General features: G+C 41.7%; 1 protein-coding gene across 1 annotated transcript in view; it reads right to left on the bottom strand.

Annotated features, from left to right (window-relative positions):
- The window catches only part of LOC126252736 (polyglutamylase complex subunit TTLL1), a gene marked incomplete at its 3' end in the record, with an annotated part of 207,609 nt that overhangs the window by 72,706 nt on the left and 112,959 nt on the right, over nt 1-21,944 (bottom strand). Inside the window, exon 5 of the mRNA XM_049953639.1 lies at nt 8,201-8,387. Within this exon, the coding sequence (XP_049809596.1) occupies nt 8,201-8,387 (187 nt within the window). The remainder of the gene's footprint in view (nt 1-8,200; nt 8,388-21,944) is intronic.

A 21,944-nucleotide genomic window follows, 5' to 3' on the forward strand; every position in this document is an offset into this window, starting at 1 on the left:
AAAAATCGTGTATGGTAATTCCGAATCCTAGAGCATAAGAGTCGACACTTTGACCTATAAGTACAGACTGCAGTCATTCAAACCCTTTCATCAGGACTCAGCTTTCAAGTGTAGACATGACTCATTACACTGCGTATTAGCAGAGTTCGCTGTCACAACCCACCGTGACATACGCTTACTTATTTGTCGCGGTTGCTGACCATACAAATAATTATAACTAAATACTTAATTAATGAATTTATTACATTGTACTACCAACGATTCGTAGGTTATCGTATCCATCCAGCAGTGTTATCCCACAACGCACTCGACTTCGTAATTTTCGTTTCTGGAGTAATATTTCATTTCTAAAACAGATACATTTCGTTACTCCATCATTGCTGAAGTTTATATCGCCATCGCGGTAACGCTTCGTGCATATAGACGGGAACCATGGCACGTTTGCGCGGGCTTCTTTTCGGAAAACTTTTAAATACTTTCGGTTACGTTAAATCGAGTGAAATGTTTTAGTCTTATAACATGGTTATTAAAGTATATGGCTCAAATGGGTCTGAGCACTATGGGACTTAACATCTATGGTCATCAGTCCCCTAGAACTTAGAACTACTTAAACCTAACTAACCTAAGGACATCACACAACACCCAGTCATCACGAGGCAGAGAAAATCCCTGACCCCGCCGGGAATCGAACCCGGGCGTGGGAAGCGAGAACACTACCGCGCGACCACGAGCTGCGGACTATTAAAGTATAGCTTGTATACTTCTAACTCAACATGACGTTTAATAGTGCAAAATAATTTTACTTAGGCTCCAGTCGAATGCGTGAACGTGCCCCGGGTATCAGGCAGGTTTACGCACCTACTGGGGCACGTTTAGCCGTATCGTAGAACACAAAAGAGTAAACAAAACCCACTCCTGAAATTTTCGAAATATGTTTTACTAGCAGTAAACAAAATTAAAAGCTTGCTTACACCAATTAACACGGTAAAACACTATTTCACTAGCAGTAAACAAATTGGCAAATTTCCACCTGTTAGCCTACACCGATGTTTGAATGTTAATTAAAGGTCTACTTATCATCACTGTCCGAGTTGCAATTTATGCACACTAAAAATAATGTCTTTCCTCTGGTAGAATCGTCATGAGCTCACCTGTTACATCTAAGGCGCTGGACTCATTCTTGATTTATTTGCGGTTGATCGTATCATTCCAAGCAGTAAATACAAAGGCAGTTTTCATCCTACTCATCAAAATACTGCAGGCTGTAAGAGGGAGGAAGAACAAATGGGTGGGACATTCGTTTAGGCGCGAGTGCTTGCTAAACAGACGCTTTGAAAGGACTAGTTGCCGGCCGGAGTGGCCTTGCGGTTCTGGGCGCTACAATCTGGAGCCGAGCGACCGCTACGGTCGCAGGTTCGAATCCTGCCTCGGGCATGGATGTATGTGATGTCCTTACGTTACTTAGGTTTAATTAGTTCTAAGTTCTAGGCGACTGATGACCTCAGAAGTTGAGTCGCGTAGTGCTCAGAGCCATTTGAACCATTTGAAAGAACTAGTTGGTGAGAGGAAATTGAGAGGTAGGCGGAGATACACAGTCTGATAGACGACGTAAAAGGAAGCGGTAGTTACGCGGACCAGAAGAGAATGGCAGAAGACAGGAGAGGACGGAGAGTAACGACGTGAAAATCTACCTTTGTGCACAACAATGATGACGTCAGGAGTAGGGCTACGGACGTTTTTCGTTGTCCTTGTTCTTAGGAATTTCTTTCCCGTATCAGTCCTTGCTCTAACATAATTAAATCTTTCTGCTTGAGATTCATTAGGTTGAAACAGATCTTCTAGTAATTTCCACAGTTTCTGTCTTAAAGTTTCCTTGACTGGGTTATCAGGTACGATGACAACGCAGAAGTGAGTAAGTGTGCCCCAACTGAACTGCGTAGACATACCCCCCTCTCTCTGTCTGACTTACTTTCGAAACAACTGTAGTAATTTTCAGGCTTTCAAATTTTACAAATGTACCTTGTAAAGAAAAATAATTCCCTGTTAACGAACCTATATCTGTTCTCGATTCTAAAAGGTATGCTTCGGTAGTTGAGATTTATTCACCTTGCACAAATACACGCTTACTCACTTTCTGCGTTGTCACGATGTCCTTCGCGCTAAGACGTTCACTCAACTTGTGCTATGAAGTTTGTGAAAGCCTCGGTAGATGGCAGCGCTAATCTTCCACTGCTAGAGAGCCTGTATTGAGGCGCTCAAACAGCTTGTAAAAATAACGACTCTCGACTGCTATGTTTAATATGACTGTTGGATGTGAGGCTCGAAAATAAAAACATTTCGTTCAAAAACTTGAGGCACTAAACAATGGCATGCAACTATTTGCGCACATGCTAACGTAATAAGCTGCTTTTGGTTATGAACAAAGAGTTATGACAAATTTCTTGTAGTAAGTAAAAAACAAATGGGTGAACAGTGTTTGTTCACATAAATTAAACAGCAATCTTGTAGTTACATACAGGGTGATTATAAAAAAAGTTAAACTTTCAAACCGCTGTAGAAATAACGCCACTGGCCAGAATGACGTCAAATTGCAACGGAATATTATCAGAGAAGGGGGAAAACGTATGGCAGAAGAAAAATAAATATTTACAAAATATAGCAATGGATGGCGCTGTAAGCATCATAATTTAATAGTGGTCGACTACAAATGACAAATGAATCACACAACAGTGCGTAAGGTGTATGTTTGATGTTAAACAAACTGAACTAGTCAGTGTGCATGGGTGTACAGATGTGATACTGTTAGTTACATAAGCCCATCCACCACAACAAAGTCATATCACATCGGATAGTAAAAATCGGTTTTTAATTGTCTTGAGGCCAAAAACCGCATAAAGAGCATGAATCGAAATCAAATCGGATTATTAATTTCCGTGTGACTGGCGCAAAACATGTTCAATATGCTGTCCACCGTTTTCTACAAGTTGAAATCGAGAAACAACATGCTCTACAACTGATCCAAGTGTTTCCGGGGTCACATTCAAAATGTGTTGCGCAATGCGTGCTTTCTACGCAGCAAAGTTTGCAATATGAACAGTCAACACAACATCTTTCAGATAGCCCCACAGCCAGAAGTCACATAGATTAAGATCGGGTGGTCGGGACGGCGAGGCTGTAGGGAAATGGCGGCTGATAATTCTAGCATTTCCGAAATGGCGCTTCAGCAGCTGCTTAACTGGATTTGCCATGTGCGGAGGTGCGCCATCTTGCATAACAATGATCCCATCCGCACATCCACGCTGCTGGAAAGCTGGAATGACGGGGTTGCGGAAAAGACACTCACAGCGCTTACCAGTGACGGTACAGGTAACAGGATCTGAAGCACCCGTCTCTTCGGAAAAATATGGCCCTATGATAAATGACGCCGTAAACCCGCACCACACAGTGAATTTTTGAAGATGAAGCGGTGGTGGTTGATTTGGTGTGGAGGTTCCGTTGCCCATATTCGGCAATTCTGTGTGTGTATTGACTCATCTTGCCAGATGGTGGGCTTCGTCTGTCCACAAAATCTTCCACGGCCAATTCGATGCGAGCAAGAAATTCTAAAGCAAGGGTTTCTCTTGCTGGCAGGTCAACAGGAAGCAACTCTTGCACATGGGTAATTTTGAATGCATAGCAAAGAAGGATGTTCCGTAGAACTTTACACACCGTACTCACGCGTATGTCCAATGTTCGGGCAATTCTCCGAGCACTACACGTTTGCACACCACCGCTCGTCACCTCCTGCATAGCTGTGGCCACTGCTTCCACTGACGTCGAATCAGTTCGTTTCCTCCCCCTACCACACCAAAAGAACCCGTCTTTTCGAACATCCGAATCAGTTTCTCCAGACCCACGGCAGCCATCGGATCAACGACTTTCTTCAAACCCTTCAGTGTCCGGAACCTCTGCAGAGAGACGCGCGCACAGTCATTGCTCTTGTAATACAGCTTTACAAGCAGAGCGCAGTCCTGCAATCGAACGTCGCAGCCCGAAAGGAGGGAAAGCCGTGTAGCCGGCGTGTTTATACCAACTTCAATGGGTCGTGCACATGACATGTTTTCATTTTCGTATTCTGCCACATACAACGCCAGCTATTGATCAATTTTCACGCTATTGTTTTTCTTCTGCCATACGTTTTCCCCCTTCTCCGATAATATTCCGTTGCAATTTGACGTCATTCCGACCAGTGGTGTTATTTCTACAGCGTTTTGAAAGTTTAACTTTATTTATAATCACCCTGTACTTAAATGAAGAGTCCAGGGGAAAAACCTAATAAATCACAATTCTTATTTTTTTTTTTTCAGGAGATGAAATTTAAAATTTAAAGACTCATAAAATTTCAGTTTTTCAAGTTACCAAAGGACTTGGAAGAGCAGCTGAGCGGAATGGACAGTGTCTTGAAAGGAGGGTATAAGATGAACATCACCAAAAGCAAAACAAGGATAATGGAATGTAGTCGAATTAAGTCGTGTGATGCTGAGAGAATTAGATTAGGGAATGACACACTTAAAGTAGTAAAGCAGTTTTGCTATTTGGGGAGCAAAATAACGGATGATGGTCGAAGTAGAGAGGATATAAAATGTAGACTGGCAATGGCAAGGAAAGCGTTTCTGAAGAAGAGAAATTTGTTAACATCGAGTATAGATTTAAGTGTCAGGAAGTCGTCTCTGAGCCGGCCGCGGTGGTCTCGCGGTTCTAGGCGCGCAGTCAGGAACCGTGCGACTGCTACGATCGCAGGTTCGAATCCTGCCTCGGGCATGGATGTGTGTGATGTCCTTAGGTTAGTTAGGTTTAAGTAGTTCTAAGTTCTAGGGGACTGATGACCACAGCAGTTGAGTCCCATAGTGCTCAGAGCCATTTGAACCATTTAGTCGTCTCTGAAAGTATTTGTACGGAGTGTAGCCATGTATGGAATTGAAACACCGACGATAAATAGTTTAGACAAGAAGAGAATAGAAGCTTTCGAAATGTGGTGCTACAGAAGAATGCTGAAGATTAGATGGGTAGATCACATAACTAATGAGGAAGTACTGAATAGGATTGGAGAGACGAGAAGTTTGTGGCACAACTTGACTAGAAGAAGGGATCGGTTGGTAGGACATGTTCTGAGTCATCAAGGGATCACCAATTTGGTATTGGAGGGCAGCGTGGAGGGTAAAAATCGTAGAGTGAGACCAAGAGATGAATACACTAAACAGATACAGAAGGGTGTAGGTTGCAGTAGCTACTGGGAGATGAAGAAGCTTGCACAGGATAGAGTAACATGGAGAGCTGCATCAATGCAGTCTCAGGACTGAAGACCACAACAACAACAACTTAAATATCATTTTTGTTCTAGACCTTAATATATCTTTCAGAGAAAGAGTACTGCTGAAATTATACACATCTGAATAGGATTTAGAATAATATGATGCATTTTTATTAAGAAGGCAGGTCCCACAGAGGAAAATATCACAAGTCTATAACATATTGCAGGTAACTACAAGATTTAAAATTCATGTTACAACAAATTATCTCATATAATCATTTAATAATTTTCTATAAAAGGTCCTGTGCTGTTTCTATAGTGGATTAATGCAAAAGACGATCAAAATACACCTGCATTTCACGATGGAAAAATCTTTTCAAGTCTTGTAAATCTCTGTGTTTCTCAGCAGATATTTTAAGATCACCTGAAAAAAATCAGAATCCCTTAATTTAAATAGCTAATACTAAAAATTATTTATTTCAATAAATAAAAAACTTTCAAATCATAGTGCTGTAAAAGAATTACTACACCTTCATATTTAACAGAGAGCAGGCTGAACTCGCCTTCTTTCAGGCTGGAATCTTGCCCTTTCTTTCCATGAAGAAGTAATGAAGCTTGCTCATACGCTCCATTGTAGCTTCCTCTATTATACTGAACCAGTGTTGCGTCGTGTCCGTGTCACTTCTAATTCTCTTATCGGCCTGGACTGGAAAGGGAGTTTCTTCTTGTATATCGTATTATCCAGATGCTCTGTCCAGCATTTGATTATCTCTGGTTACTCCTCAACATCAATGATGACAAAAGACGAAGGGTGTGTGCGTGAATTCTGAAAAACCTGACACCAGTCCTTTGGAATTTGACATTCCTGAGTTTGCTCTATCATACCAATATTTTTATCACATTCGAGGTACGAATGACCTCTTATGGGGAATGTCATCTTTACATAGTCCAATCGTTTTTTTCTGTATGGACCAGATGGTGAAGGAATCTGAACACAGTGGCATTCTTGTTTTGCCCTCCGCAGATGTCACAGAAGATCTCCAGATGTCTGACTTCTGGGTTTAGAAAATTGTGCGCAAAATGATGAAGGAACGATGAAACTTCGTCTGCTCCTTTTCGGCCTGTGCTCTCGGGATACATGTAAAAATAGCTGTCCCCTTTTGCCAAAACATGAAGATTGAATATAAATACAGAAAACTGTCGTTTATAATAAACTTCATTTGTCTTTATATTTGGACAAGGAAAGTTTTTGCTATAGTCCATCGTAATTGCAACCTTTGATGGATTTTTTTGATATTTCATATTTGCCTTTTTTTACTGCCATAGAACACTTTTTGTTTTCTGAGATGCAATTCATGGGCTATTTCATTGGATCGAAATTCGGAATGAAGCCTTACTTTATTTCCAACAGATGACGTTAAAGTCAGTTCCTTCTCCAAATTTTTCTTCTTGGCTAGATACTCATCGCAGGAGCCCCAAGTATCAGATTGTGGATATCAAAAACTTTTACTGAAATCTGAATTGAATATAGTGCGGTATGTTTCATACGACACGTTCTGGTCCTGAAACTTCTCCTTGAACATATGAGACATTTTTTTAATATTAAAAGACCTGGAAGGCAATTTTTTTCTACCTTCGTCAAGCTGTAGTGGTTGTTGCGACCTTTAAATGATTTAATGTGCCCTCTTATTGATGAACGTGTTTCATCTTTCAAATCTATTGGGCGGGATCTGTGTTTCCCTCGACCGTCTCGTAGAGGTTGGTCTCCGGATTTAAGTTTCTTCAGTAAATGATCTACCTTGCTCTTCTTTATCCCATGTAACGACATAAATGCTTGCTTGCACACATGTACTTCTTGGACACTTCCATTAATGGTAATACAAACACTGAATTTATATGATACATCGTGAAACTTTGCTTCCTGCTCTTCTCTTCTAGGACGCCTGCGCTGTAGAGGAACCACTGTGATTAAACCACTTAAATAGAGGTTTATTTCATCATGATTTTAAAAGTGGTTCATGTTATTAATAATTTTCCTTTCATTTTCATCACTTGTTTTTGCACTTACATTGTTCTCCTGTTTCATGTGACTGCAATCTTAAACGTTTGGAGGCGTCCCTAACACGACTATATGTCTTCCTTTTCTTTGTGAGCTTCTTTGATGACGTTCTATATTTTTCTTGGCAAGTACATGAGTCACTGTCTTCTTTATTCATTTTACACTGACAGAATACAATGATAGATCTAACTTCCTTCACAAACTCAAAGCTAACAATAATGGTCAACTTATAAACAACAATGACTGTGACAACAATGATAATACAACGATAACACTAGTGACAACAGACCTGCGCGGGCTGGGAATCATTAAGTCATAAGATTTTATCGTTGCAGTCTCTGGACTTGTCAGGATATTCCCCTATTTTGCGTGGACTTGTAATGTTTTTCGCATGCACATGCTTACAAGGTATCAGAATATCTCTTGACTCATCAGGTTTTTGACCAGTTCTGTAAAACCAGCTAAAACTGCACTGGCTGGTCTATTAAATTATGAAAAAAAACAGAAATTTTTGGGTTTGGGCTTATCAGGTTTTTCCCCTGGACTCTTCATATTTTTTTTTGTGACATAACTGAGATGATGATGTCTTATAACCAAAGGCTCGTACGTTTGCCACCACAATGGCCGCCTTTTACACTGTTCACATTAGACCGTTTACAGGATTGTGTGGGACCTTGTTAGCGCTCTAGCGAGAGTAGTTCCCGAGAAAAGTACAGTACTGTGTTTAAACGTGCCCCACCCGCTACTTGGACATTACGGACAACACGTTAGCGTGAGCTATTTGTGCCTCCCGTAAAAGCGCACGCCCCTACGCCCGCACACGGTGCGTTGCGCCGCCTGCACGCACTCACCGAGAGATGACGTAGGACTCCTTGACGAGCGCCGGGTTGAAGGGCATCTTGCTCTCGCGCGACCACCGCTTCAGCTTGGACAGCTTGTTGATGAGGAAGATGCCCGCGCCCTGCGACTTGCCGCACGGCTTCATGATCCACGTGCTCTGCGGGCTCTTGCGATACTCCTCCACGAACATGTTGTAGTCTGCAACGGCAAGTCCTCAGCTCCAGAGGCACGCCAAAACACCACTTCATGTTAACGTTATCTTATACAGGGCGAAAAGTATTTAAACCGACAAACTCTGGGAGGTTGTAGGGGACCTCAAAACAAATATTTTTCCCTAATGTCATTTTTTCCTACGAGGATTATTTAAACCGGTGGAGGCCGTATTACGATCTTCAGTTGTTAGAGGGTGTATTACGCTCTTCAGTTGTAGGCGACTGCTGTCCACCTGTGTATTAGTGCAATGTCTCTGTTTACTAATGGAGCGATACACCTGGAGTGAGTACACTGATATTGTTTGTGCGTACTTCGTAGCGCACCACAACGGACGAGCTGCACAGCGGGTTTATCAACAACAATATCCTAATCGTCGGGTCCCTCATCATACGACCTTTGCTGCTGTGTACCAACGTCTGCGTGAGACCGGGTCATTTAGCAGATTACCTGGGAAGCCGTCGCACGGTAAGAACGCTGCATTTTGAGGAAGCTGTCTTGCAACATGTGGAGCGGGATCTCTCAATCAGCACATAACATGGGGACGAATCAGATAAATGTAAGAACAGTCCTTCGAGAGCAATTGTTACGTCCTGCCGGCTTTGTGGCCGTGCGGTTCTAGGCGCTTCAGTCTGGCACCGCGTGACCGCTACGGTCGCAGGTTCGAATCCTGCCTCGGGCATGGATGTGTGTGATGTCCTTAGGTTAGTTAGGTTTAAGTAGTTCTAAGTTCTAGGCGACTGATGACCACAGATGGTAAGTCCAATAGTGCTCAGAGCTATTTGAACCATTTTTGTTACGTCCATTTCACTTACAGCGTGTCCACAACCTGGAACCAGTTGATTATCCACCCAGAGCACAGTTTTCGCAGTGGTACCTGGAGCAGTGTGAAATACATCCTACATTTCCATCCTCTGTGTTGTTTACCGACGAAGCGACGTTCGGGCGCGATGGAGTCTTCAACATGCACAATTCGCATGTTTGGACTGAGGATAACCTACATGCCACAGTTTCTAGCGCTCATCAAGTGCGGTTCTTCGTTATTCTGGGGGTCGGTGTTGTTGGGGACTGTTTAATTGTGCCGTATCTGCTACCTAGGTCATTAAATGGCAGGCACTATTACAGTTTTCTCGCCAGAGCATTGCCAGAATTGCTGGAAGACGTCCCGCTCCCTTCAACACAACGCTTGTGGTTCCAACATGACGGGGCGCCAGCGCATTTCAGTCGTCGTGTGCGGCGATTCCTGGACCGACGGTTCCCAGAAATGTGGATTGGCAGAGGTGGTCCTTTACCATGGCCTGCTCGATCCCCAGATATGTCCCCTCTGGAATATTTTGTGTGGGAAGAGATGCGCAGCCTTGTTTACGCAACTCCTGTTGCATCAGAAGAGGATCTGGTTGCCCGGATAGTAGCAGCAGCAGGAACAATTCAGGATACCCCTGTGGTTTTTGCCCGTGTCAGACCGAACATGATCCGACGGTGTAACGTTTGTTTACGTGTCAACGGAGGCATTTTTGAAAATCTACTGTAATTCGAATTGGGTTGTGTTAATGTGTTGTCTCTTGGTGATAAAAAAACGGAAAAGTGTTTGTTGGTTTAATTAATTTGCCGCCAGAGAAATCTTCCTTTACCGGTTTAAATACTCCTCATAGGTAAAAATGACATTAGGGAAAAATATTTGTTTTGATTTCCCCTACAACCTCCCAGAGTTTGTCGCTTTAAATACTTTTCACCCTATATGCACACATTGTACTGCAAAGTGGAAAATTACCATCAACGTCAGCGCCTGTTCATTCTTGCTTCCTGATTAAGGTAAAGTTTTCCTCAAACTGACTGATGGTTTGGACGCCGCAATGCTTCACTAGCCACGGTCTATTTGGTGCGTCATGCGTTCCTTGCCTTCGACTTTCCGAATCAGGTATAGACGGACCTACCATTTACTGTGGACTGCGAACGGGGGTGGTGTTTTTTACTTTAAAAATCATTGGCAGAACCGGAACAGAACAACTCTTAGGGTCGACTAGGGATCCAGTCCCGAACGTTTGTATCTGTAGTCTGGCACTAAACCAAAAGATTTTACAAAATTTCCCACAATTACAATCACAGGAAATAACGTCAATTTATGAACACTGTGACACATTCACACTTCAGTTTTCAGCGGGGAAACTGTAACCGCATTCTATTTTCATGCATCTTGTTGTTGTTTTTTATCGTAGTCTGTAAAAGCGGGTCCTTTCTAGTATCTGTAAGTTTGCTTGCGTTGTCTCCTTATTAGCTACGGTTCTGATTTCTCCTTGTGTGCTAGATTTATTTACAGTCTGGCTTAACTAGTATCAAGAATCATGCAAAGGTTTCGTAGTATTTTTGCTGTATCTGTAATTTGTTTTGTTGCGGGAAACTGTATTGTCAGTAATCCTCCAGTCTGTCTCGTCTTTCCTCGTTTCAGTATCAACTAGCACGTAGAGGGTCATTCCGTCACGATGGTGCAAAGTTTTAGGAACGATGGAGAAGGGTAAGTGTATCAATTTGAGGTTAGTGACCCTGGTACGGAAACCACCGGAGCTGAAAACTATAAGCGAAAATCGTCCTGATACCTCTCGTCAGAGGAATGCATGTACCGGTAGTGTTGTTACTAGGATTGTAGAGAAGACAAGTTTCAGAGGTGGTAGTATGGACCAAAACAGGAAAAATTATCTGGTAAACATGAGCTGTAAAATGCATACCATAAGAGCTATAAGGACTTGTTCATCTTCGTTACAGTGAAACACTTCTCTTCTACTGAACAAGTGCCCACAGCTCTTGCGCTTTACATTTTAGAGCCCATGTTTACTGTTTTTGTTGTTGCTGTTGTAGCCCATACTATGAGGGAAAGTCAATTATTATCCGAAAAGTAGTTACAAAATAGAATAAAATAAAATATTCCGGAGGTAAAATAGTCCCCCATTCGGAACTCCGGACGGGGACTACTCAAGAGGACGTCGTTATCAGGAGAAAGAAAACTGGCGTTCTACGGATCGGAGTGTGGAATGTCAGATTCCTTAATCGGGCAGGTACGTAAGAAAATTTAAAAAGGGAAATGGATAGGTTAAAGTTAGATATAGGGGAATTAGTGAAGTTCGGTGGCAGGAGGAACAAGACTTTTGGTCAGGCGAATACAGGGTTATAAATACAAAATCAAATAGGGGTAATGCAGGAGTAGGTTTAATAAGGAATAAAAAAATAGGAATGCGTGTAAGCTACTACAAAAACAACATAGTGAACGCATTATTGTGGCCAAGATAGACACGAAGCCCACGCTTACTACAGTAGTACAAGTTTATATGCCTACTAGCTCTGCAGATGATGAAGAAATTGATGAAATGTATGATGAGCTAAAAGAAATTATTCATGTAGTGAAGGGAGACGAAAAATTTAATAGTCATGGGTGACTGGAATTCGAGAGTAGGAAAAGGGAGAGAAGGAAACATAGTAGGTGAATATGGATTGGGGATAAGAAATGAAAGAGGAAGCCGCCTGGTAGAATTTTGCACAGAGCACAACTTAATCATTGCTAACACTTGGTTCAAGAATCATGAAACAAGGTTTTATACATGGAAGAACCCTGGAGATACTAAAAGGTTTCAGATAGATTATATAATGGTAAGACAGAGATATAGGAACCAGGTTTTAAATTGTAAGACATTTCCTGGGGCAGATGTGGACTCTGACCACAATCTATTGGTCATGAACTGTAGATTAAAGTCCGCAGCTCGTGGTCTTGCGATAGAGTTCTCGCTTCCTGCGCACGGGGTCCCGGGTTCGATTCCCGGCGGGGTCAGAGATTTTCTCTACCTCATGATGACTTGGTGTTGTGTGTTCATCATCATCATTTCATCATCATTGACGTGCAAGTCGCCGAAGTGGCGTCAACTAAAAAGGGCTTGCGATACGGCGGCCGAACTTCCCCGCAAGGGGCCTCCCGGCCAACAATGCCATACGCTCATTTCATTTCATTTCATTGTAGATTAAAACTGAAGAAACTGCAAAAAGGTGGGAATTTAAGGAGATGGAACCTGGATAAACTGACTAAACCAGAGGTTGTACAGAGTTTCAGGGAGAGCATAAGGGAACAATTGACAGGAATGGGGGATAAAAATACAGTAGAAGAAGAATGGATAGCTCTGAGGGATGAAGTAGTGAAGGCAGCAGAGGATCAAGTAGGTAAAAAGACGAGACTAGTAGAAATCCTTGGGTAACAGAAGAAATATTGAATTTAATTGATGAAAGGAGAAAATATAAAAATGCAGTAAATGAAGCAGGCAAAAAGGAATACAAACGTCTCAAAAATTAGATCGACAGGAAGTGCAAAATGGCTAATCAGGGATGACCAGAGGACAAATGTAAGGATGTAGAGGCTTATCTCACTAGGGGTAAGATAGATACTGCTTACAGGAAAATTAAAGAGACCTTTGGAGAAAACAGAACCACTTGTATGAATATCAAGAGCTGAGATGAAAACCCAGTGCTAAGCAAAGAAGGGAAAGCAGAAAGGTGGAAGGAGGGTCTATACAAGGGCGATGTACTTGGACAATATTATGGAAATGGATGAGGACGTAGATGAAGATAAAATGGGAGATACGATACTGCGTGAAGAGATTGACAGAGCACTGGAAGACCTGAGTCGAAACAAGGTCCCGGGAGTAGACAATGTTCCATTAGAACTACTGACGGCCTTGGGAGAGCCAGTCCTGACAAAACTCTACCACAGGCTGTTCCAGTTCGTCGGCTCCGTTGTGAGCCGCGGAGCGCTCCCTGCTCCAGGGAGCCGTGTCGCTCGCTGTGACCATTCAAGTGGGCCGGCACGCCGGCACGTGGCACGGCTGGCTGAGGCAGGCGGCAAGGCAAGCATTTTGAGGTGCCAGCTTCGTCTTACAAGATCGACAAGCTCATACTCTTAGCTGCTAAGACGTGGTGACATGCTACACCGGGAAATACGATGCTCAGGAAATAAATAAGAAACAACTGTTTTACAAGAAACGGCATACTAAATTTATTGGGCGTCTGTAGCTTGACATTTTCCTTTCATTACAAGATCGGAAATATCAGGCGTCAAAGTGTTCGCAGCCTTAATGCGGAGGATGGCCTTCATTGTTGCATCCTGAAGAAACGATCGTTCCTAACTTTTTACTCTTTTCATTGCTGAGAAAAGCTGCTCACAACAATAAGTAGATCCAAACATGCACATGATCTGAGCGGCATTGTTGTGAAGCTTGGGAAATGTTTTTTGCTGTAATGAACGATATCATCGTGACAAATCCAACGTGTTGTAGTACTTCTCTTTCAGCGAAGTTGAATTTTGCAAATCAATAATCTCCAATTGAAGTGACGATGATAAGTCATTGGGGGAAACTGAAAAAGGAGTGCTGAACACATTAATTTCCATTTCCAAACTAGTGAGGTCTCGGAGTCGTGTTTCAGACGACGTGATGAGCTGCTTTAACTTTGCTTGGTAATCGCCGAAAGTAGTACCTTCAGGTAGTTTTAAAGAAGCAAGACGATTGAAGAACGTTAAATGTCTATTACTCATATGCCTCTCAAATACACGTAACTTTTCCATGAACGCTTTGATCTGGTCGTTCATGTCAACGATTAGCTGCCCTTTGCCCTGCAATGACAGATTTAAATTATTCAGATGCATAGTTATGTGAGTTAGGAACGCCAGGTCTGATATCCATTTTATATCTTTCAGACAACGCATTTCTTCCCCTTTCATTTGGAGAAAAAGGGATATTTCCTCACGAATGGCAAACAAAACATCAAGAACTTTTCCCCGACTCAGCCAACTAACTGTACTGTGGTAAGGTATATCCCTATACTCCGCTTCCATAACTTTCAGGAATCCTTTGAACTGGCGATGATTCATGCCGTGACGCCGCACAAAATTCACCCACTTCACGACATCTTTCATTACGCCACGTAGATCTACTGTTTCAGTACACAGTGCCTCTTGGTGAATAAAACAATGAAGAGTCAAAATGTCTTTCCCGAATTCGTCCCTGAGTTTATTTTTCAAACGAGAAGCAAAACCTTGGTGACGCCCGATCATTTGTGGTGCATCGTCTGTCGCTACAGAATGGAGCTTATTCCACGGCAAATTCATATTGTCCACTGATTCAGAAACAGCTTCAAAAATGTCACGTCCTATTGTGGTGTAATCGAATGGTACCACATCCAATAGTTCTTCAGTTACTTGTAGCTCCATGTCGACACCACGCACAAAGACTGTAAGCTGAGCACAGTCCGTTAAGTCGGTGCTTTCGTCAAGCGCTACCGAAAATCCAACAAAGCTCTCCACCTTTTTCCTGAGCTGTGTCTCTAAATCCGCTGCCAGGATTCGACGAGACACTGTTTGCTTCGACAGGCAAACCCCTTCAGTTGCCTGCACCACCCTTTGAAACAAACATTCTGCAACTGCTACCACGCACGATTTTACGAGTGGTCCCACCGAAAACGGCTTGCCACTCGTCGCAATGATGTGAGCGACCCTGTAGCTTGTTCGAATTGCAGATTCAGTAGTGTTTTCTCCGCTCTCATTCACCTGAAAATTATAAACGTATTACAGAACACGAACTATGTTGCATGTTTTGATACCCTCCGTATCACGAAACCGTTTTTAAACTTACGTCCCTGGTATTTCGTTCTTAAACCTGGCTACCAGTTCTCTGCGTACTACGCCTTCTACCTGATCGTAGTGCCCTGCGTGAAGACGTGTATAATGTCGTTGTATATTGTACCTCTTCGCAGAATTAAATACTTCATGACATACAAGACACAGCGGACGACCATCCCTCTCAATGAATAGATAGGTATCCTCCAATAGAGGTGCAGGGCTCCCGCGGCTTGTCATAGCTGTCATTGAACACGGATTATTGCGGCTGCATGCGGACAGGGGGCAGTGAGTTCGCTTTCCCCCTCCACGCGAGCTCCGAGCTGCTGCAGTGAGCGCTCCGGAGCGCTCCGGCTCCCTGGAGCTCGGTTGGAACAGCCTGCTCTACCATCTGGTGAGCAAGATGTATGAGACAGGCGAAATACGCTCAGACTTCAAGAAGAATATAATAATTCCAATCCCAAAGAAACCAGGTGTTGACAGATGTGAGAATTACCGAACAATCAGTTTAATAAGCTACAGCTGCAAAATACTAACGCGAATTCTTTACAGACGAATGGAAAAACTGGTAGAAGCCGACCTCGGAGAAGATCAGTTTGGATTCCGTAGAAATGTTGGAACACGTCAGGCAATACTGACCCTACGACTTATCTTAGAAGAAAGATTAAGGAAAGGCAAACCTACGTTTCTAGCATTTGCAGCCTTAGAGAAAGCTTTTGACAATGTTAACTGGAATACTCTCTTTCAAATTCTGAAGAGGGCAGGGGTAAAATACAGGGAGCGAAAGGCTATTTACAATTTGTACAGAAACCAGATGGCAGTTATAAGAGTCGAGGGGCATGAAAGGGAAGCAGTTGTTGGGAAGGGAGTGAGACAGGGTTGTAGCCTCTCCCCAATGTTATTCAATCTGTATATTGAGCAAGCAGTAAAGGAAACAAAACAAAAATTCGGAGTAGGTATTAAAATCCATGGAGAAGAAATAAAAAAATTGAGGTTCACCGATGACATTGTAATTCTGTCAGAGACAGCAATGGACTTGGAAGAGCAGTTGAACGGAATGGACAGTGTCTTGAAAGGAGGATATAAGATGAACATCAACAAAAGCAAAACGAGGATAAAGGAATGCAGTCGAATTACGTCGTGTGATGCTGAGGGTATTAGATTAGGAAATGAGACACTTAAAGTAGTAAAGGAGTTTTGCTATTGGGGGAGCAAAATAACTGATGATTGTCGAAATAGAGAGGATATAAAATGTAGACTGGCAAAGATAAGGAAATCGTTTCTGAAGAAGAGAAATTTGTTAACATCGAGTATAGATTTAAGTATGAGGAAGTCGTTTCTGAATGTATTTGTATGGAGTGTAGCCATGTAGGGAAGAGAAACATGGACGATAAATAGTTTGGACAAGAAGAGAATAGAAGCTTTCGAAATGTGGTACTACAGAAGAATGCTGAAGATTAGATGGGTATATCACATACAGAGGCACCCACATGCCTTGCTCATACTGTGGCATCAAGCAGTCAGGCCTGCAAGGTGAGTGGTTTGCCAAGCGAGTGGATTCATTCTTATTTATCGAGTAACATGAACTCTCGTACTCACAATTAAGTTACAAATTATCCTCCTGCATGAATAATACGCAACGGAAACACGCATCTGACTATCAGTAATTTACAGATCTCTGACTGTTCACTACGCACTGGCAATACCACATTTTCTTTTTGTCTTTTTTTTTATTTAATGGCTTTATCAACACGTGGCCATCGCACTGAATATCAGTGGCGCACACATTATAATTTCTGGATATCTTGACAACATACAATTCGAAGGAAAAGGCCACCAATCTTTTTCTTTTCACTATCTTACTTATTCCGATAAATTCTATAACCTAAACACACAAATTCTATAACCTACAACAATAACACATGAGAAATTCCGCCCAGTGGGCATGGCTTTACATTGGTGAATCTCTATATTATGGTCTCGTAATTATTTAACGTTATAGTGCACTTTCTGGATAGGATGGTGGATCTTTCATTATTTCCCACACTTCGACTCTCACAATCATCATCACGAAACTTTCCTCCAGACCGAGCAGTACAAAACAAGCATAACCCTCTAATCTTTTGAAACTACCTTGCTACTCTCCCATGGAAACCACACACACCCAAATTACATGTCATACACCACACTACAACATGGGATACAATGCAATAAATAGTCACAACACTATCACTTTCAGCTTTCCCACTTAAATTAGTATTTATCCCAGTTTCACACGACACTGCCCCACTTTGTAATTCTACTTTCCTACTATGAACTCTGGAGATATATGCACGTCTTCCTGTGCAATGCAAGCCAAGTGGCGTTGCTGGATAGACGGCCGACTTACTGTGCTTCTCTCTCAGAGTTTGAATCTAGCGTCACATGGAATCATATCACGCAAAGTAATATTAAGAACATATTCATCACACACGTGAGTCCTCAACTGATACCATGGACGAGTACTTCTCTTTATCCTTTGTCTCATACACAGATTGAGACTCACACAGTACTCACCACGTGGAAGCACTCGTCTCTAATTTCAAGTCCTGCACACGCCATTTCTTAAATATTTCAACTAATGGTCCACACGCTATTTCTTAAATATTTCAACTTATTGTACACATGCTAGTAATTCAACTTAACTTAAGCACATGGAAGTATTTCAACTTATTGCTACACGTGGTTTCATTGTGACCGTTGGTCACTTCCAAAGATTACTACGATCCCATTAATATTACCTGCCTGACATTTAATTCTCCCCACAAAAGTTCCTGAAATAGAGAAATTATTATTTCAAACTACTCTTAAATATTCCACATGCATACCATGTCTCCACTCTTTTGTCTTTACGGAGCACACCTAAGACAGGTCTTAACAACACAAGATCCAGCGGAAGAGTGCCGAAACACGGCCATTCTTCAGGTCCTCTCGCACCTCTGCTGAAGTGGGGGAGCACCTTGCTACCGTATTGGTCAGCCACATTTCAGGCGCTCAAAGCTCAGGTAAATTTCATCTCTTTGGTCCCACCAAAGGTGGCCAAAGGATCGTCTCAAAGATGATCGTATATTCACATTCACTATCTGCGGTTAGCAGACGACCATACATTCATTCATTTCACAGATCTCACCAAACTGGATGTAGGGATTTATTTTGTGGGAGTGAACATGTGATCAATTAAATAAATAAATTGTCATTCTTTCCCACACTGGTATCCGGCTTCGCTGTATTAATTGAAATTGAGCTATTTTACAAAAAAAAGTGTTGTTCTGACAAAAATAATGAAGTATGTTGTACCTATTTTCAATGTCGGGCGGTACTGTACCCTTTCACCACCGGCTACGCATGCAGAAAAAAATGGCACGGTACTATCCTTGCAATGCGAGGGTAGTTCCGAACATTTTTTTTAAGAAAACTGTATTAGAACAAATGTAGCAAGTCATCAAAATAACCAGGAGGAGACCTTAGCCCCTGGTGACCTCAAATAGACGACCAAATGCTGTTACTTTACCAAATTATTGACACAGTTGTTTTATTATTGTACTCTCCACAATCCGGAGTAACGTACACATACAAATTTATAACAATCCACATGACAAATAAAACATTACATCATACAAATAAAAAATAATGTTGAGATAAAAATTTGCTTAGTTACTGGGATCTTCGTTATTTTTATGAGTAATCCAAACTTCACTAATTCTATGACAAATAAAAAAAATACTAATTGTACTCATGAAATTTTAAATAGCTCACCATCCAAACACAGAACAAGTAATCTGACATTCATAAATTGCGTTGTAATAATCTTTACACAGCAATGACTAAATACAAAACAAAATCAACAAAAGAAAAAAATTGTGTACACTAGTTACACGTAGAAGTCAGGCTCCATATCAGTACTCTAAAATATACATCAAACCTACAGAGAAATAAAACTGAGAAGAAAAACAATGAAATATACCACAAGTTACATACTGGTTACGTAATATAGTATACCTAAGACATCATGTCATACCTCGTTAACTATCATCACTTAAGAAATTGCCACCACTACTCAACTGTGAGTTTAACCTTATCCTTGTCCACCAGTACAAATACCTGCTGCTGAGCCAGTAAGTCCATCAACTTTGATCAATACACGCAGTAAATAGTTTAGTAATAAGTGCTTGAATCCACCAGTAGCTCTCGTATCTTACTCTACTGCTCATTTCTCTGTTGTTACACATTTGGACGACAAGAACTTGCATTTCGACTAGCCTTCGTTACACTTTAATGTGAAATATCACCACTGTGATAATGAAAATAAGTGGCTTCAGTCAACACACCAACAAGATCATTACTGTCCACGACATCAAAATGCATCAATTAATTCCGATATTTGTTGTGCAATGCAAACTCTTGTCCCCTGTGACAACCTTACTGACCTATGCAACAAGAGCTGCTACGTTAGTATTACGCCACTGGCTAATAATTAAAGCATCATTGTACCAAATTTTCTAATAAACATGCTACGCGAACTGGTGGCCCAGAACAAACAAAAAAAAACACTAACTATTCTAAACACAAGTGTTAATGAAATACAATTACACTTGCTGTCCCTTCAGGAATGAAACATATAAAAATAATTTACACAATTACAAGTACAAATACATTATTCCCTATCTTGCGAGTCACACGGAATCATTTCATTCTGTGATTTTCTTGGGGTCAAAAAAGTTGCTGACAGGTTCCCCAGAAACACTGTCTCGGTGTCAAAGCTCTCCCATGGTTACCCAGACGAAAGTCTTTAAGTCACTCAAATCGGCATTTTGAACACGCACTGAACAGTAAACTGTATCTCACATTAAACACAAATGTCATAGTCACTCTCAGAGTACCATCCACACGAATCTGGTCGTCCAAAAATGGCCCTACAACTACTATTACCCACGGTTCTGTCCTTTCAGTTCATGGTGTAATTAAAAGTCGTAAGTTCCAACAAACAGCACTTATTCCCGCACCAATTAAAGAAATGTCTCCTACTACAAATGTAAATGTCAATGTCCCACTTTAGTTTCTTGCGTTCATACAATAATTGGTCACCAAACGACAACTGTCCTCTTTAAGTATACCAAGCATCCCACATGCAATTCACAAAGCACACTTAACAAGTCACTGCCAAAAGTTTATGGATCCCACCGTTCAGTGGTCAGGACAAAACAAAACAATCGTCCTGTCTGCTAAAGACAAAATCTTTCCCACCACTCACAACGTGGAAACACCAGTCCTTCACTTTCCACCTTATGGAGACATATGAGCAGTCATCCTGTTCCACAGCTCCACAGTCCAGTACTAGTTAATAGTTGCTGGTAAAAAATGCCCGCCGGACTCTCCCGCGCGTCGTTCATTCTGCCGTGCGCCGCCGCGCGAGCCGTTGAGCAGAAGAAACCACCCGCTGTTGCCTCCGCCGGATACTTTCCCCAGTCGTAAGGGTGGCGGAACTTATGAATGGCCAGTGGTACGTGCGTGTCGCCCCAGGCCGTTGACCTGCTGTAGAGGGCGCGTGGAGTGTACCCCGACCGGCAGTGGAGTGGGGAGTGCCGCGGTTCTGTCACCTCTCCCATGGGCGACATCAGCTCGGCCTCCCGCCTTCTTATGCAGGTACGGGCGCGTTCTGCATGAGCACCTCAGCGCTACAACACCCAATCAGTCAGACCCTTCCATGCATCTCGCAACATTACAGACAAAAGGATATTCTTACAGTATTTAAATACTCATTGATTACATGTATGATCTATTAGATACATTGTTAATAAAAGAATCTTTGTTCTAAAAAACATAAAATCATACACCCTAGTTTTCTACACATACAACATCAACATTTATCCCTTTTCTATATACAGCCCACACTTGTGCTATTGATTGTACCTGTCGTCCCTCATACAAAACATGAAAGTGTAAAAAAAAAACAAAAGGAATAAGAAACAATCTATACAGCTCATAATTACAATATCAAATAGTAGACTACTCTAACATCCTATCACAGTGAAAATATTAGAAACTGTTTATTCTAAAACTACAATATTCAGTGAGCCTTTGTGCTTGTGACAGACTGAAATTAATACCCCTTGAAAGTGTTCTAACAAAAAAAAATAAGAAATAATCTACACAGCTCTCAATTGCCTACCACATGTTATTAAATAGCAAACTACTTTAACATCCTAACACAATAAACATTTTAGAAACTGATGACTCTAAATCTACAACATACAATGCACCTTTGTGCTTGTGACAGACTGAAATTAGTATCTCTTTATATATTTTACCTTTTTATTATATATATCAACATTTCTAGGACATGTATGTACCATCCACATGATGTCAGATCCTGACCTGCCATCGAGGTTCGTCCAAATCAAACAATAACACAATAATGTTTTAGTTATGGATCGGTAGCATCCCCTTTACAGGAGTGTGCGCATTGATCACACTACTCTACGACTCTCACTCACCAGACATCACATTTTCCTTCTCATTCAATCCATTAATACACTAACAGAATAGGTCTAGAAGCCAGCTAACCTTAACACCACCACACTCACGACAACATACCATACCTTTGATACCTTATACTCAACCACATAACACATGAAGCTGTTTCGGAGATAGCATTCCAGTCTCCGAATTCGTCCTTTCACTCTGGCACCTCTCTCCATCGGCTTACCTCTGCATTCACTTTACCGATTATTCATCCTGCTAAATATCAACTTAGAATTGCGACATTTCATCTAAGAACAAAAAATACACAAATTATTCATCCTGCAAAATAACTGTACACATTCTTGGTACCGTTTTGATTAGTTATACTGGTACCAGGC

This window comes from Schistocerca nitens, chromosome 4, assembly GCF_023898315.1.
Source record: "Schistocerca nitens isolate TAMUIC-IGC-003100 chromosome 4, iqSchNite1.1, whole genome shotgun sequence".
In the NCBI taxonomy this organism is placed as follows: domain Eukaryota; kingdom Metazoa; phylum Arthropoda; class Insecta; order Orthoptera; family Acrididae; genus Schistocerca; species Schistocerca nitens.